This window comes from Physeter macrocephalus, chromosome 6 (assembly GCF_002837175.3).
Source record: "Physeter macrocephalus isolate SW-GA chromosome 6, ASM283717v5, whole genome shotgun sequence".
Lineage (NCBI taxonomy): Eukaryota > Metazoa > Chordata > Mammalia > Artiodactyla > Physeteridae > Physeter > Physeter macrocephalus.
The window spans coordinates 55,388,676-55,405,175 of record NC_041219.1 but is presented as its reverse complement, the minus strand read 5'-3'; the positions used below and the strand labels follow the sequence as shown (position 1 = coordinate 55,405,175).

The window sequence follows — 16,500 nt, the reverse complement described above, 5'->3', positions numbered from 1 at the left end:
GCTGGCCGGGCCTGACCGCACCGGAAAGTTCACTTTCAGATTACTCACAGGCACTGCCTGGCCAGCTGCTGTTGGCCTTGGCCCCTCTCCTCTCCATGGACTCCTCCCCGCAGGGTTCCTCCGATCACCACGAAACCACCGGGCAGACCACTTCCCTGGAAGCCAGGGGCTGGGGTGTTTCAAGAAGGAAAAGTTGAGTCAATGAGGAACTGAGGAGGTCCCGCTGGATTGGCCACCGGATCGCTGGGGGACTCCCTGGGGGGACTCCCTGGGGAAAGCTCTGTTAGGGCTCCGGGGAGGAGCCGCGTCCCAGCAGGTTGGCAGGAGATCAAGGTGAAAGGAAGCACCTGCAAGCAGACAGCTCTTCCTGGGAGGCAGTAGAAGATGGGGGGGAGACAGTTGTAGGGGAAAATAGTGTTTCTAGGATGAGAGATTTGATGAGCAAAAGCCTGTGCCAACGGCAGCATCGAAGACCAGTGGGGGAGGAGAGGGCCTGACGATGGGGCTTGGAGAGGAGGGAGCACCCCTCTCCTGAGATGGCAGGGGGAGAGGCAAGGGTGGCCGAAGGGGGACATTAATAACAGCTGACACAGGGGCTTCCCTGGCGGTCCAGGGGATGAGACTCCACGCTCCCAATGCAGGGGGCCTGGGTTCGATCCCCGGTCAGGGAACTAGATCCCGCGTGCAGGCCGAAACTAAGAGTCCGCATGCCACAACTAAAAAGGATCCTGCATGCCGCCACTAAGACCCGGCACAACCAAAATAAATAAATATTTTTAAAAAGGAAAAAAAAACCAGCTGACACTTATTAAGCACTTACTGTGTGCCGAGTTCTATTGTAAGTGCTTTGCGTGTCTTAACTCATTTCACCCTCAAAACGCTTTAGAGAAGTTCTGTTGTTAACCCCATTTATAGAGGAGGAAACCAAGGCAAGGCTGTACCGAGGAGTCAGGCAGGATGGCGCCAGGAGTCTTGCTCCAGGCAGTGAGAAAAGGAGGGCGGCCAGCAGCTCCTCTCCAAGACCACTGCAATCGATTGGAGAGATGGAGCAGCCTTACTAATCGCAGGAGGGCTTTTGCTTAGAATACTTTCCCAGTTGTTGTTTTTTAAATAAATTTATTTATTTTTGGCTGCGTTGGGTCTTCGTTGCTGCGTGTGGGCTTTCTCTAGTCGCCGGGAGCGGGGGCTGCTCTTTGTGGCGGTGCGTGGGCTTCTCATCGCGGTGGCTTCTGTTGTTGGGAAGTCTGGGCTCTAGGCGCACGGGCTTCAGTAGTTGTGGCTCGCGGGCTTAGCTGCTCCGCGGCATGTGGGATCTTCCCGGACCAGGGCTCAAACCCGTGTCCCCCGCACTGGCAAGCGGATTCTTAACCGCTGCGCCACCAGGGAAGTCCCTCCCAGTTGTTTTTTAAAACAAGGGAACTTATTCCCGCAGCCCCCAGATCAAACCCAATGGGTGTCTCTAACACATAATCAGACCAAATCAGAGCTGCGCTGGTTGAAGTGGAAGGTCCATGCCCTGCCTTCTCCACTTGCCTCCTGACCTCAGGGTGGGCCCTGGGGCAGCCGGGGTTGGGGGCGCGGTGCCCTGAGGCCCTTCAGGGCACAGGAGAGAAGCACAGCGTTTCCACAAGACCAGACTTGTTCATATGAACGTTCAAAGAGCCAGCAGCGTGTTTCAGGGGAAAGCCCTCTGAAAAGGAGAGGCAGGCAGCTCTTTTCCCAGACTCTGTAACCCCTACTCCTTGGCGGCGGGGATGTGGACTAGATGACCTTTAAAGCTCCCCCAAAGGAGACTGAGCAGAGGAGGAGAAGTAAAGCCTGGTGAGAGGGAGGCCCATCTGAGCTTTCAGCCTTCGTCAGGCTCGGGGCAGAACACTGGAGCCCGCGGGCCCACCAGACCAGGGTGACATTTCTGTAGCTTTTTGCCCCTGGGTGCTGGGACATCCGTCATCACTTGCCTTATTAAGACCTTTCGAAAGCTTTCTGAGGAGGACTGTGCAGTTGCCCATGGCACCAAGGAGCAAAGGAAGTCCACTCCTTCCTCTGTTGGAAGATGGCAAAGAGAGACCCCAGAGAGTGGAGGTAAAAGGAACACCATGAAAACATGAAGGGGAAAGAGGTCAGGCATGATGACGCATTGAAGGCACACGGGACGGTAAAGAATTAAACGTCAGAACAGCTCACCGAAGTCACCTTCTCCGAAAACACCTCCAAGTCTGCAAGTGAAAAAGGACACACAGCTCCTGTTGCAAACGGAATATTCTGATGATGCCAGCACAGTTCGATTTATTAAAGGCGGGTCCTCAAGCTTCTCGGTGTCATCTCTTTCTGCGGAAGCTGCACGCTGTGAACATGGCCAGGCACGGAATCGTGTCAGCCATATGGCTGGTTTTCGACATCCATCTTTCTGTCAGCACTTGTTTTATTAGAGATAAGATGGTTTTCTATTTGCGTTTAAAGTTGTCGATCAAAATTACGGGAAGGGCTTGAAACGGATGGGGTTTTTAATCAGATCCCCATCTTTGCAATGATTAGGAGGCTGTAGAGTAAGGTGTAATTAAGCACAATGGGTCCAGAGGGGCCCCCGGCTCCTCTCCATCACGTCAGGGCCCGGTAGGACCTCCCAGCGTGGGTGATCTTGGCATCCTGCCCGCAGCGCTGGCTGTAGTGGCACTGACTGGCAGGCAGAAAGGGGCTCAAGTGGGCTCAGAAGGTTAGGCTTCCGGTCTGAAATCCACAGCCCCTGTTGAGACCTGTCTGCTGACTACTAGAGCTGAATTTTCCAGCCTGTAATTCTAGAGGCTTAATCGACCTGGAGTGACTGGGGAGGGGGGACGGGGGAGGGGGAGGGGGAGGGGGCGGGATGGCGCCTGGTAGGTCTCTGATGGCAGCAGAGCTGGGGCTGCGGAGTCCCTCGTGGGCTCAGACTGGTATCAGTAATAGTCTTTATAAGATTGTGCATCTGTGCAGGGCTTATTAGGTTTCTCCCAAGGCAGTTTCACATTCAGAGTCTTACCAAATCCCCATAACTCAGTGAGATAAACAGGACAGGGATAAGAGCCTTGTTTACAGCGACTTGACCTTCCCCAGGGCCAGCGGTGTGGAGAGGGGGCTGGGTCTCCAACAGCAGCTCCACACTGTGGCTACTGCCCTTCCTGGAACCCTCAGCCCCAGGCCTGGGGCCAGCATTTCCCCAGCTCTCCCACCCCACCCCCAACTTTCTCATTGTCCTGCTTTCTGGCCCCCTGGACTCCTTTGGCTCAGTTACGAGCCATCTGGTCTCTGAAAATCCAAGCTAGCAGTTGAAGGGAAGGAAAGGAAAAAGTTGGTGTTTTCTCCTGCTGCTTGGAGGGGGGGTTAATAATTAGGTGATCGGGGGCAATGGAAGGAGGGAAGTTAGAAATTATTCTCAAGACTCTTGATGAAGTAGCAAGAAGTGAGAAGGGGGAGAAAATATTTTGGTCTTACAAAAATCAGCCATATTAAGGTGCAATTACACACCAAAATTCTCCCATTTTAAGCGTGGAGTTTGATGATTTTTGTCAAATGTCTATAGTTGTGTAGCTACTTCTCAAGCTGTGGAACATTTCCATCACCCCGATGACGCCTCGTTCCCTTTTCACTTTAATCTCTCCCCTCCCGTATCACTGAAACTGATCTGCTTTCTGTCACTATTGTTTTGCCTTTTCTAGAGTCTCATACAAATGGAATCATACATTGTGTGGGCTTTTGTGTCTAGCATCCTTCACTTAATATAAGGCTTTTTTGAAATTCATCCACGTTGGTACATACATGAGTGATCTTGTTCCTTTTCATTGCTGAACAGTATTCCGTTGTATGGATACGAACACTTAATACAAGATCCACCCTCAACAGATTTTTGGGTGTACAATGTAACTGTAGGCCCAGTGTTGGAGAGCAGGTCTCTAGGACGTATTCATCTTGTGTGATTGGAACGTTATGCTTGTTGACTATAGCAATTTCCCATCTCCCTCTCCCCTCCCCCATCCCTGGTAACCACCCTTCTGTTCTCTGATTCTGTGAGTTTGACTATTTTAGGATCCTAATTTTTATAAATGGGATCATGCAATATTCGTCTTTCTGTGACTGGCTTATTTTGCTTAGCGTGTCTTTAAGGTTCATCCATGTGGTCACATAGGACAGGATTTCTTTCCTTCTTTAGGCTGAACAGTATTCCCCTGCATGTACAGAAGACATTTTCTTCATTCGTTCATCCATCTTTTAGGTTGTTTGTGAATCTTGGCTATTGTGACTAGTGCTGCACTGGATACTGGGGTGCTAATATCTCTTCAAGATCCTGATTTCAATTCTTTCGGATAAATACCCAGGAGGAAGGTTTCTGGATCACGTGGTAGTTCTGTTTTTAATATCCTGAGAAACCTCCACTCCGTTTTCCGTAGCACCATTTTGCGTTCCCACCAACTGTGCACAAGGCTTCCAGTTTCTCCCAATCCTTCCCAACACTTGTTGTTTTTGTTTTTTTGTGAAAACAGACATCCTAACAGGTGTGAGGTGACATCTCATCGTGGTTTCGATTTGCATTTCCCTGGTAACTAGTGACTTTGAGCATCTTTTCGTATACTTCTTGGCCGTTTGTATAAGAGTTTATAGAGACACTCTATAAAGAGTTTGTTCAAGTTTTTAGCCCACTTTTTTTTTTTTTTTTTTGCGGTACGCAGGCCTCTCCCTGTTCTGGCCTCTCCCGTGGCGGAGCACAGGCTCCGGACGCGCAGGCCCAGCGGCCATGGCTCACGGGCCCGGCCGCTCCGCGGCATGTGGGATCCTCCCGGACCGGGGCACGAACCCGCGTCCCCTGCGTCGGCAGGCGGACTCTCAACCACTGCGCCACCAGGGAAGCCCTTTAGCCCACTTTTAATTGAGTTATTAGGTTTTGCTGCTATTGAGTTGTAGGAGTTCCTCTAGTATTTTGGAAATGAACTGCTTATCAGACATATGGTTTGCGAGTATTTTCTCCCGTTCTGTAGGTTGCGTTTTCACCCTGCTGATTGTTTCCTTGGCTGTGCAGGCGTTTTTTTGGATTGATGTAGTCCCACTTCTCTATTTTTACTCTTGTTGCCTGTGGTTTTGGTGTCATATCCATGAAATCATTGGCCAGACCAATGTCCTAAAGATTTCCCCCTATGTTTTCTTCTAGGAGTTTTAGTTTCAGATCTTATGTTTAAGTCTTTCATCCATTTTGAGTTGATTTTGTGTACGGTGTAAGATATGGGTCCACATTCATTCTTTGGCATGAGGCTATCCAGTTTTCCCTAACACCGTTTGTTGAAGAGACTATCTTTCCCCATTGTGCATTCTTGGCAAACTTGTCCAAGATTGATTGACAGTATAAGTGTAGAGTTGCCAGCTTCTTACTGCTGGGAACATTTGCAGCTATGAATAGTTTTGTGTCAATATATGTTCTTTTCTGTCCTGGGTGAATACCTAGGCATGCAATTACAGGAGCAAATAGTAAGTGTATGCTTAACTTTATAAGAAACTGCCAGAGCGCTGTCCCGAGGGTTGCACCCTTTTACACCCCCACCAAAAGTGTGAGAGTTCCAGGTGCTTCACACTCTCCTCAGCACTTGGTATCGTCAGACTTTTAAATTCAGTCATCCTAGCGGGTGTGTCATGGTGTCTCATTGTGCTTTTAATTGGCATTTCCCTAATGACTAGTGATATCACTAGTATATTCATCTTTGGTGAAGTATCTGTTCCAATCTTTTGTGCATTTTCCTATAAAGTTGTTCATCTTTAAATTATGAGTTGAAAGAATTATTCATTTTTCTTAACAGTATCTTTCAAGGAGAAAATTTCTTTTTATTTTGATGAAGTCTAATTTATCAACTTTTTTCTTTCATGGTTTGTGCTTTGTGTGTCATATCTAGGAAATCTCTGTGTCCTCTAAGTCACAGATTTTCTCCTATGTTTTCTTTGAGAAGTTTTATACTTTTACCTGTTGTTTTAGGTCTATGATCTATTTTGTATTAATTTTTATATATGGTGCAAGTTATGAATTGAAGTCCATTTTTTGCATATGGATATTCAATTGTTTCAGCGCCATCTGTTAAAAAAATTAGTATCCCTCATTGAATTATCTTGGTACTTTTACCACAAATCAATTTACCAAGAATCAACCGATGCTTGAATCTATTTCTAGCCTCTCTGTTTGGTTCAATCAATCGGTATGTCTCTCCTTATGCCAACATCAAATTCTCTTAATTTGGGCCGCTTTATTTTAAGTCTTGAAAGCGCACAGTGTATGTCCTATAACTTGTTCTTGTTTCTCAGAGTGGTTGTGACTATTCAGCCTCTCCCACCCCCCGTGAATAGGAGTGACTTCTGAGAAAATAAGGTCATCTTTTCCTCCTATTACTATGTTTAGATAGAGAAGGCTTCCTGGAGGAGGTGATAAAGTTAAGAAAAGGGGGAGGTGGGAGGAGCCCAGTCTCCAGGCTCTACCGGCACTGGTGACGGTGGCACCAGGACGGGTCGGGGCGAGGAAGGTGCTGGGAATGGTTTTATGATTTCTCCCTTTTCCTGAAGCTCAAGACAGCTCCGTCGGAGAGGTTCCCTGGCTGTTTCCTTCCAGAGGCTGGGGGTTAGAGCTGCTGTCTTCAGCTTGCTGAAGGGGAGGGGGTCCTCCTTCAAAGCTGTCCCCCTGGGATCCTGGCTCTTCCTCCTCAGTTCTCCTGCTGGGCGCCCCCTCCTCCATCCTCCGCCACTTCACCCATTGCCTCACCGCACGCCTCATCAGTGCCTCTCAACTACTCAGCTGTGTTGATGGCCGAGCAGTGGAATCCCGAGTCTCAAACTAAATAGAGACGTGGGAAATCGTAGGTGCACAGCCGCCCGTGGCTCGGAGCCTGGCCTGGCTACAACCTCATTAGCCCCTGGCAGTTCTTGGTGCTTCTCCCTGCAGCCAGCTGGCCTCTGAGGTCTCTGCCCTTCCCCAGGCGGCACCACCGCTCTCTTCTCCACTTCCTGGCTCTTGCAGAGTAAGAAACGGGGTCCTCTTCCAGATGAACCCCAGCTTCTCCTCTTCCTTCAGGCCCACGCTGACTCCGTGGAAGACCCTTAACCCCCATCTTGCTTGGGTGATGCCCTGAAATGCCCCGATGGCCCGCTCCTCTCATCCCCCGAGAACTCCATGCTCCTTCCCGGCCCGGCCTGGCGGCCGCACGCCACAACCCTCATTCTGGGTCCGGACTGCCCCGCTCTAGGGTCACCACATGCACCCACAATCCGGCCACCCCATCAGCACTCATCAGCTTGGGGCACCTGGGATCACGAAAGCCAGGGAGGACCGAGCTCTGCCTCAAGTCAGGGGCCCTGGGATTACGAGCCCGAGAAATAAGCGTTCAGCCTGGATACCATACGCCTCCCTCCTTTGGAATTCCAAGAGCCCAGGACTGAGAATGGGTTGTGCTCTGTTTTTCAGAGGGGCCCCCTTCCATTGCCAACTTGCTGGGGCCGCGCAGTTCCCGACCTCCGAGGGCCACCGCCTCGGGCCGCGGACTGCACAGACCTCGAGGTGAATGATGCCGCGTGGCAGCTCCGGGAAAGCCCCTCCCGGGCTCCCGCTCTGGGCCGGGCTGGGGGCTGTAGGAGTCCAAGGTCTGGCTCACGTTCCTGGTGCGCCTTGAAGGGTCCCCCTCACCGCAAAGCGCAGCGGTTGCACTCAGGCCTGTGAGCACAGGCTTTCCTCCGTCCTTTGCTTTCGCAGCAGCCGGGGGAAGCAGGCCCGCCTCCTAGGTCCTCCGCCTAAACGCCCAGCATCTTCGGGATTTGCTCCACCTGCTGAGCCCGTTTCCACCACGATGACATGGGGATGCAGGGATGTTGCAGGTTGCCATGTGCCCCGCGTGGTGAGTTAGGTACCAAGGGCAGAGGTCTGAGAAGCAGGTTCTGAGAGCGGCAGGTTCTCGCTACGTGGAGGCGACGTCTCCTGCCTCCTGGTGCTCACAAAACGCCGCGCCGGCTGACTTCAGGCGCGCAGACAGCAAGCACCCTTCGTGGAAGAAAAGTTCTTCCTTTCTTTCTGTCATTTGAGCTGATGAAATTAAAGCCTGGGTCAGAAAAGCGAATGAATAAAACGTTCGCTCGTATGACCCTTACCTTTATGATGTGCTCGTACGTTCACGGTTGTATCTGCTCCCCTAAAAGCCCTGCCAAGGGAAGGATTTACTATTACCCTAGTTTTACTGGTGAGAAAACTGAGGCTCCGGGAGAGAAAGGACTTGACGAACCTACCCAGGGGCTGTGATCCGCTTGTGGAGGGCTGATGAACCCAGCACAGATGCCAGCACCTTATCGGGGCTGGGTTGGGGGCAAGGCCTCGGGCCAGCTGTCCTGGGTGCTGTGGACAGGCCCCCTGCCTCACATCTGGACAGGCTGTGATGGGTGGTGCCGCCCCGGGGACCCTGTCTCGTCCCTCCTGTCCCCCACTTCCCTTCTCAGCCTCTGGTGCCCGGTGGTCTGGTGTCTCTGGTATGGAGGCAGCGCTCCCAGGGAAGGCGGGAAGAGAGGGAGGCAGAGAGGAGGGGCTGCGACCTGCAGGCCAGGGATTCCGGGATCAGCTCGAGCGCGGTGGCAGGACAAGCCTCGGACTTGGGCAGCGATGGACAAACAAGGAGACAATCCCCCTACCCATGTTCTCATTACGGCCGGAAAAAGTTCCAGCTTCAGTCAGACAGGAACTTCATCGTCGGTTGGTGTGGATGCTCTCTTTGCGGGGGACTCCCTGAGGCGTGGGGTGGTCCTTTGCACGCTCATGCACTAAGCACCAGCGGTGTGCACCCGGCACCGGGCTAAGCAGCGGGGACTCCCGTCCAGGGCGTGGGGCCTGGACGGGAGGGTCCACTGGCCATAAACCTTACAGAGTAGAGTAATGGGCACAATCCTTGAAACCTGCCTGCCTGGGCTTTAGGCTCTCCTGCTAACTAGCTGTGTGACCTTGGGCAAGTCACTTACATCCTCTGAGCGCTGGTTTTCTCATTTGTATAAAAGAGGATGATAACACAGACCATAACGAGTTGTCATAAGAAACCAGGCATGTGTTGAATGCTTGAGAGTTCATCTGTGGTTCACAGACTCCCCCGGCCTCCGCTTCCTCATTTGGAGACCGAGGAGGAAGTTTTGTTGCATGCTGTTTTGTGAGTTTTAACAAAGTAACACATGGAAAGTGCTTAGAACAGTACATGCTACATAGTGAACACTATAAAGTGCCGAAACACGATTATTAGTATTTTGCTGCCCCGATTTTGTCATCTATCATCTGTCTGTTTATCCGTCTATCCATCCATCCATCCATCTCTCTATATCTATCTATCCATCCGTCCATCCATCTATATTTATCTATCTATCCATCCATCCATCCATCCATCTCTATCTATCTATCTATCTCTAGCCCTTATTTGTACTTTACTAGCTTTTGCACTAATATCCTCCTTCTGTCCCAGGATCCCACCAAGGGCACCACGTGGCAGTTAGTTATCACGTCTCAGTTTTCTCTGGTCTGTGACAGTTTCTGTCTCTTTGTGGATTTCAAGACCTTGACAGTTTTGAGGAGGACTGGTCAGATATTTTGTAGAATGTCCTCGATTTGGGTCTGTCTGACGCTCTCCCACGTTTGGAATGGGCTATAAGTTTGGGGGAAGGATACCACAGAGGTGACGTGCCTTCCCATCACCTCTCCACTTTTTTCTTCCAATTTTATCTCTGACGGGAATGAATTCTTGGGGTTCCTCTGTGTGGGTTCTCCTCTGAGGTGGAGGGAAGGGAAGTCTGGGGCTGACAAGCTAAGACCTGCCCACATCAGGCACTTGGACGGTGACCTTGGGCAGGGCAGGGGGCCAGGGTGGCCAGAGGTGGGTAGCATGAAATTAATCCCAGAAGGAGGCACCGAGGGGGGTGTCTATTGGCAAGCCCCTGGCCCAGGCTGAGGAGGCCCATGGGCAGGAGGTGGGTAGAGAGGAAACAGGGGAGGGGCTGAAGGCAGACTCCTCCTCCCAGCTGGACTGTCCTGAGGGACCCCATCAGTAGGAACCCCAAAAGAGACTGTGACCCCCAACACACTGCCAGCCCGAGCCTGAGGTGTGGAAGGACTTGGAGACATCCAGGCTCATGTCTCCTATCGCACGCGCCGATGCAGCCGCGTCTGGAGACCTGGGAGGACCCCGTGGAGCCTGCCTCAATGCTGCTCAGGGGAGCGGCTCCCAGCCCTGGGAGGGTGATCAGAACAGAGCCCTTTTGGGTCTGACTTTCTCTGACTTCATGATGGTGACTGCTTGCCAAAGGGGAGAAGGCAGGAGGTCAGCATAACTTCATCCAAAAGTAATTTCAGGGGCGTCCCCTGGCGGTCCAGGGGTTAGGACTCGGTGCTCTCCCTGCCAGGGCCCGGGTTCAACCCCTGGGTGGGGAGCTAAGATTCCACAAGTCGCACAGCACAGCCAGAAAAACAACAACAAAACAACGACAAAAATAATTTCGGTGTTAAGTCTCAAGGTGGCTCAAGACAGGTAATAGAATCCCAGCCTCGCAGCAACGGAAGGACCTTGGAAATTGTGTAGTCGAACGGCTCTCAATTCTGGCTGCCCTTAGAAAATCACCTGGGAGCTTATAAAATGTCCTGCTGCCCCTGACCCGGGCCAGCCCAAGTGAATCCGTAGTTTAAAAAATCTCCTGGAGAGGGCTTCCCTGGTGGTGCGGTGGTTGGGAGCCCACCTGCCGATGCGGGGGACGCGGGTTCGCGCCCCGGTCCGGGAGGATCCCACGTGCCGCGGAGCGGCTGGGCCCGTGAGCCGTGGCCGCTGAGCCTGCGCGTCTGGAGCCTGTGCTCCGCGACGGGAGAGGCCACGACAGTGAGAGGCCCGCGTACCGCAAAAAAAAAAAAACAAAAAATCTCCTGGAGAGATTAGTAAGCAGCTGGGGCTGGGAACCACTCCTGTGGTTCATTAGTAAATAGGCTGAAACCCAGGAAAGGTGAACCAGGTATCACAACCCGAGCCACCTGTAGCCGTGGCCCCAGAACCCGGATCTCCACCTTCCGGTCGGCTTTTTCATCCACATCAGACAAATCTCTCATCAAGCCGGCAACTCTAAAGCCTCTATGAGTGCTTTGCATCTCTGCCTATGATTAGCTTAAAAATATTCACTGCATGCAATTTTGTGCCTCTCGCATGAATAGACCTGGTTCTGCCTCGCTGGTGGGACCTTCGTGGGGGAAAGGGTTCTAGAGGGCTAACCGTGATAATGACAAAAGATACAGTCAAATAAATGTTACGTCCCACGGAGGAGCCTACTGCAGGGATCGGGGCGCAGAAGTAGAAGAGGTCAGGGGGCTGCAAACAGGAGGCAGTGTTTGCATTGACTCAGTGCTGCACGGCCTCCCCTGGGTAGTGTTTGGGACCTCGGTGTCACCCAGGGGCACGGGGCTGGGGCAGGGGCGTCTTGGGGTCAGAGGGCGCTGACCTTCCTCTGCTCTGCCCTCAGGAGCGAGACCGTGCTGCACCAGTTCTGCTGCCCAGCCGCCGACGCCGCCGAGCGGAAGCCCGCCTGCTCCGACCTGGCCTCCCACAGGTGGGAATAATTGCCGGACGGTCCTCCCTTCCCCACCCCCACCGTCCTTCCCCCTCCAAGCAGAGCGCACACCAGGGCCCTACTCGGCCTCTTCCTCCCGAGCCAGTCTCGTGTGTTTTCTTGTTTGTTTTTACCTCCTCCCTCATATTTCCACCTCTCCGTCCTTCCTCTGGAGCCCAGATGAGCAGCTCCCAATTTGTAGGTCATGAAACCCTGCTGTGCAAATCCCAAACCTATGCTCCTGCCCGCTAACCAGCCTGTAAAACATTCACCTTTTTAAACGTCAGGGGAAATTAGCTTGATTCTATCTATACGTCTCGCGTGGTGGGTTGTCTGGCACCCGAAGGTGCCCCTCCAATAACAGTACCCATCCCGCCTCTCACGTCCAAGATTTGCACTTTTCTCTCTCATCTTTCTCCTTCCACAAAGGAGCCGAGGTAACTTTGATGTGAAGGTTTGTCATACTCCGCTGCGTTTGCCGACCACCTGGGAAGGGAGGGGGCCCACTGAGAAGTCAGCTCTGGAGTCCCGTCCCAGGCTCTCCTCCGTGCCCTGTTCTGCACCATTCGCCCACCCTCTCTTTTCCCCGCGGGCTCTCTCCATCGCTTTCGTTCTCCCTCTCCCCTCCATCGTCCCCCCTCTGACCCTCCACCTCCCCTCCTCCCCTGCATCAGCGTCCTCTCCCCCCCGTCTCGGCCTGGAGCCGCCCCCTCTGCACTGGTCCCACTTTGTCCTCTTCTCTTTCCCCCGTTTTCCATCTCCGTCCAGTGCATTTCTCTTTTCTTTCCTTGTTCTTTACTTCCCTGGGGGTCGGGATACCCGGATTCCAGCCTGAAGCGCACCCATCTGCAGTCTCCTCTTGTTGGAATGAACTTGGGCAAAAGTTCCTGGATTCCCCTGTACCCCACTTTCCCCATCTGTGCGATGAAGGGGCTGGTCTATGTAGGGGCACCATGGCTTCCCGTCTCATCCGGGTTTAAGCCTCAGGGCTCCCGTGACCCCTTCACTCCCTGGGAAGTAACTGGGCCGTCCTCAGGGATGGTAGCCGGTGGGCTTGGGGGTGCAGAACCTCCCCCGAAAGGTGTTACCGCTTGTTTTCCCGCAAAGGAGTCCAAGCGGGTTGGGAGAGGCGGGACTCTGCGGAGGGAACGGTGGGAGTGGAGCCAAAATCGGGGCCCCCCTGGGGATCCGGGACTGCGGGGGGCGCGGCCACGCGGGGGGGGGACAGAAGGCGAGGGGAGGGCCGGTGCCGCGCCGACGCCCAGAGGACTCGGGGCCGGGCTCTGTGCCCAGGACCCAAGGAGGGTGAGGCCACCTGGATCGCGAGGGGCTCCCCATCCCGGGGCATGCGATGCCCCCGAGTTGAAAATGGCCCTCCTGGAGGCTGGAAGGAAGAAGAGAAACGGGAGGAAGAGACACTGGGAGAGGAAGGAAAGAGGGCAGGGAGTGAGGGGCCCAGGGGATGGGGAGAAGGAGCGGGGGAGGGCCGTCCCGCGAGCGGCCACTCTCAGACACAGGAGAGTCTCCTTGCTAGAGACGTACTCCTCGCAGGGAGGAGAAGAGAGGGGCTGTCTGCTCTGTCCCCCGCCCGCAGGCCGACTCAGTCCCGCCCACCTCCATCGCTGCCACCCAAGCACCGGCATCAGGTGAGGGTGGATGACAGGGCGCCCCCAAGATGCTGGCGCCTGGCAGGCGCTGGGGGCGGAGACCCTCCCTCGGGTCTCCCACGCCCCTCCCCCCTCCCTCTTTTCCTCCAGCTGCCTGGCCTGCTACCCCGAAGCCCTGAGCCCTGGTCGGAGGCGGTGTCCTGGGGCGGGGCGGGGTGCTGCCCCTTCACGGGGGCCGGGGCCAGGGGAACAGGCTTCTTATACATCTATTATCAGCTTCCCACGGGGGGGCGGTGATGCCGGGAGGGAGGGTGGAAGGTGGGAGAGTCTCTTGGTCCCCGAGGGCCTGTGACACTGCCCAGTGCTGCCCCCTGTCCACGCGGTCCAGACCCTCAGTCGCTGTCTGCCTCTGTTCCCAGTTATCCCAGTCGTCCCATCTGTCTGGCTTGTAGTTTCCTGGAGCGTGTTTCTGTCTGTCTGTCTGTCCGTCTGTCTGATGTCAGCGTCTCAGCTTGTCTGGGAGGAGCCCCCCGGGTGCCTTCGGACGTCCAGGAGGCTGCGTGTCAGTCAGTCTGTCTGTTCTTGGCTTCCTGGGGGGATTCCACCCCCAGATAAGTTTTCTCCCTTCAGACTCCCCACACCTCTGTTCCAACCTTATCCGTGACCTTCCCGGCCCCTCCCTTCCCTTTGACCAGGGGTCCCGCCCCCAGAGAGCATGCCCAGTCCCTCCCCGCCCGCCGCCCGGAGTTGCTCGAAGGAGGTGCCGAGGTCAGAGGCCTTGTGTGCGGTGAGAGCACACGGTGGCTGGCTCGCCAGGCCCTGAGGGCCGCGCTGGGGGGACCCTGGGCTGGGCTCTGAGACAAGCCAGCCCCTCCCCCGGCTCAGCCTGGGTTCCCACCGGCTCAGCAGGGCCCCGGCCGAGACGGCCTCCTCTGGGGTTTCCAGGGATAAGCCAGGTGCTCTCTACAGGGGGCCCAGTAAGGACTCCACGCCATCGGTCAGAGCTCAGGGTCAGGGTCTTTGGTGGGCGAGCGCAGGGCTGGCCACCTCCCTCCTCTGCGCCTGGCCGACAGTGACCCAGGTCAGCAGCGCCGGAGGTGCCATGCCCTCCCTGTCCCCACCCAAGCTGTGGGGCTGAACAAGAGGCCCCTCCCTGAGCCGCTGGCCTCACCCCCGGCGGGTGGCGGCCCATCACCCCTAGCGCCTCTGATCAGACGCACGAAGACGAGTTGCTGCAGCCTGAGGGAGGCCCTCGGCCCAGGGGAGACCTGGGGGTCCAGGAGAGACCCTTGGCCCTCCCAAAGCCCCAGTCCTGGGGGTGTGTGTGGTGGGGGGGCTAGGGCGGCCTTCCCCAGCTACCCAAAGGGCAGCCCTGGGGGATGGGGTCAGGAGAAACTCTGTCTTGGGACACGGAGCCTGGGGGGAGCGACGCTCCCAGAAGTGGGAAGACTGGGAGGCCGAGGGATGGCGCAGTTGGCCAAGGGTCGGGTGCAGTGGCGTGGTTATGGGCTCGGCAAGGTCTCTGCGGCTGCACCACCCGTGCATCGCCTCGGGCACACGGCCCATGCCTCCCAGGTGACAGGCCCTCGGGTGAGAGCAGCCTCCGGGGACCTCGAGTGGAGTGCACGCCTCCCACGTCCCCCGCTGCCACTGCGTAGGCCGGTAATCACAGCCCTGCTTTCCATCCCCGGGCCCTCCTCCCTCTGGGGCTCTCAGTGACCTCGGGAACAATGACCCTGGAGCTGGCCGCTGCGTCCGCATCTACAGAAATAGTGGCCCATTTGTCTCCGTGGGTGGCAGTGGGGCCTGAGAGGAGGAAGACTGGCTTCCGTCAGAGTAATGACAGGATGTGGCGGGGGAGGAGGGGTCAGGAGGGGGGCCGCTGGGCAGGAAACAGAACCACCCCCAGCCCTGGGGTGGGAGAGGGTCTGGGGGGCACGCTGCGTGTCGGGTCCTCCCGCTAGGATGGAAGAGGCACTAATATTACGGAACATGCCAGGGGCGTGGCACTAAAGCACTCAGTACTTTATCTCGCGTCATTCCGTGTGACAGCGCTGTGGCCATTTGCAGATAAGGACTGGAGGGTGGAGAGAAGTTTGGGGTCTTGACAAGAGGGACCCCTGCCAACTAGTTTTGGAGCCGGAAGGTCAGCCCAGGCCGAACTCCGACAGGCAGCCGCTTCCCACGGAGCTGCCGCTAGGATTTTCTTTAGGAGCACAGGAGGAATCCTTCCAGCCGCTCCATTGGATCCTAAATAACATCTATTTTCTCTGATTAGAAGTTATACTTGCTAGTTGTTGGAACTGTGGAAAATGCAGAAGTATAAAGAAGAAAATAAAAATGGAAGGCAGTCATATAGAATGAACCGCTGTTCATATATTAGTGTGCAACCTGCCAGGGTTTATTTTTCTAGGCTGGGTTTTACATTTTCCCCGCAGGAAAGAAAAAACGATTTTGTAGCCTGCCCTTCCCACGCAGGGCACCGCAGCCAAGGAGAGTCTGCCGCCCTGACCAGTCCCTCCTGGTGCCCCTGCCCCCATCACCTGCCAACCAGCCAGGCCGGGGGCCCTGCTTGGGACCCCTGAGGAGGGGACACCCAGCCAGGAGCGGTGTTGCAGGGAGAGCCCTGCATCAGCAACCACGGCATCTTGTCTCTCCCCAGCGGCCGGAGGCCTTATCAATGGACGAGCCAGAGTTTACTCAGGGATCACAGAGCAATTAAATTCTCAAATCGATACAGTTTAGGCTTCAAACAGCTGGGCTCGGGGGCCACTGTGTCCTGTGCCGGCTGCATTAGTCGCATCCAGGCTCCAAGGCTGCTGGGAACCCTGCCCCACCCCCCGTGGAAGGGGGGAGGGTCATTCTGGGGCTGCAGAACTGCATGCTCTTCCCCAGAGAAGCACGGAAAGGCCTCAGCTTCCCTCGTGGCCCTGGGTGGAGGCAGGGCAGGGGTGGAAGCAGGCCCACCCGGCCTGCCCGGCCCCCAGTCACTGGGGTCCTTGCATCTTCACGCCAGGAGGGCCACTTGCAGCCGAAAGGCCAGCGGGGAGCTGTCCGGTCTCCGAGGAGACCAGAGATTCGTTTCCGGAGGTCTTTGCAGGGGTTGGGGTCCTGCACCCTGAGCCAGGGCTGTGAAGACCCCCCAGGGTGCGCTGCCCTGGAGTGGAGCCCAGGAGGGAGCCCTGGGGTTTGAGGACCACCGTCCATGGTGGGCGCGGCAACCTGCCTTCAGCGCAGAGCAGCGGGCGTGGGGAGAGGCAGCTCCTCCTTCTTTGGGCTTTGTGAGCTCCCT

At 55.4% G+C, this 16,500-nt stretch overlaps 1 protein-coding gene across 1 annotated transcript in view; it reads left to right on the top strand.

Moving 5' to 3' along the window:
• The window catches only part of IQSEC3 (IQ motif and Sec7 domain ArfGEF 3), a 98,599-nt gene that overhangs the window by 23,172 nt on the left and 58,927 nt on the right, over positions 1-16,500 (top strand). Inside the window, exon 2 of the mRNA XM_024129209.1 lies at positions 11,515-11,601. Coding sequence (XP_023984977.1) covers positions 11,515-11,601 — 87 coding nt within the window. The remainder of the gene's footprint in view (positions 1-11,514; positions 11,602-16,500) is intronic.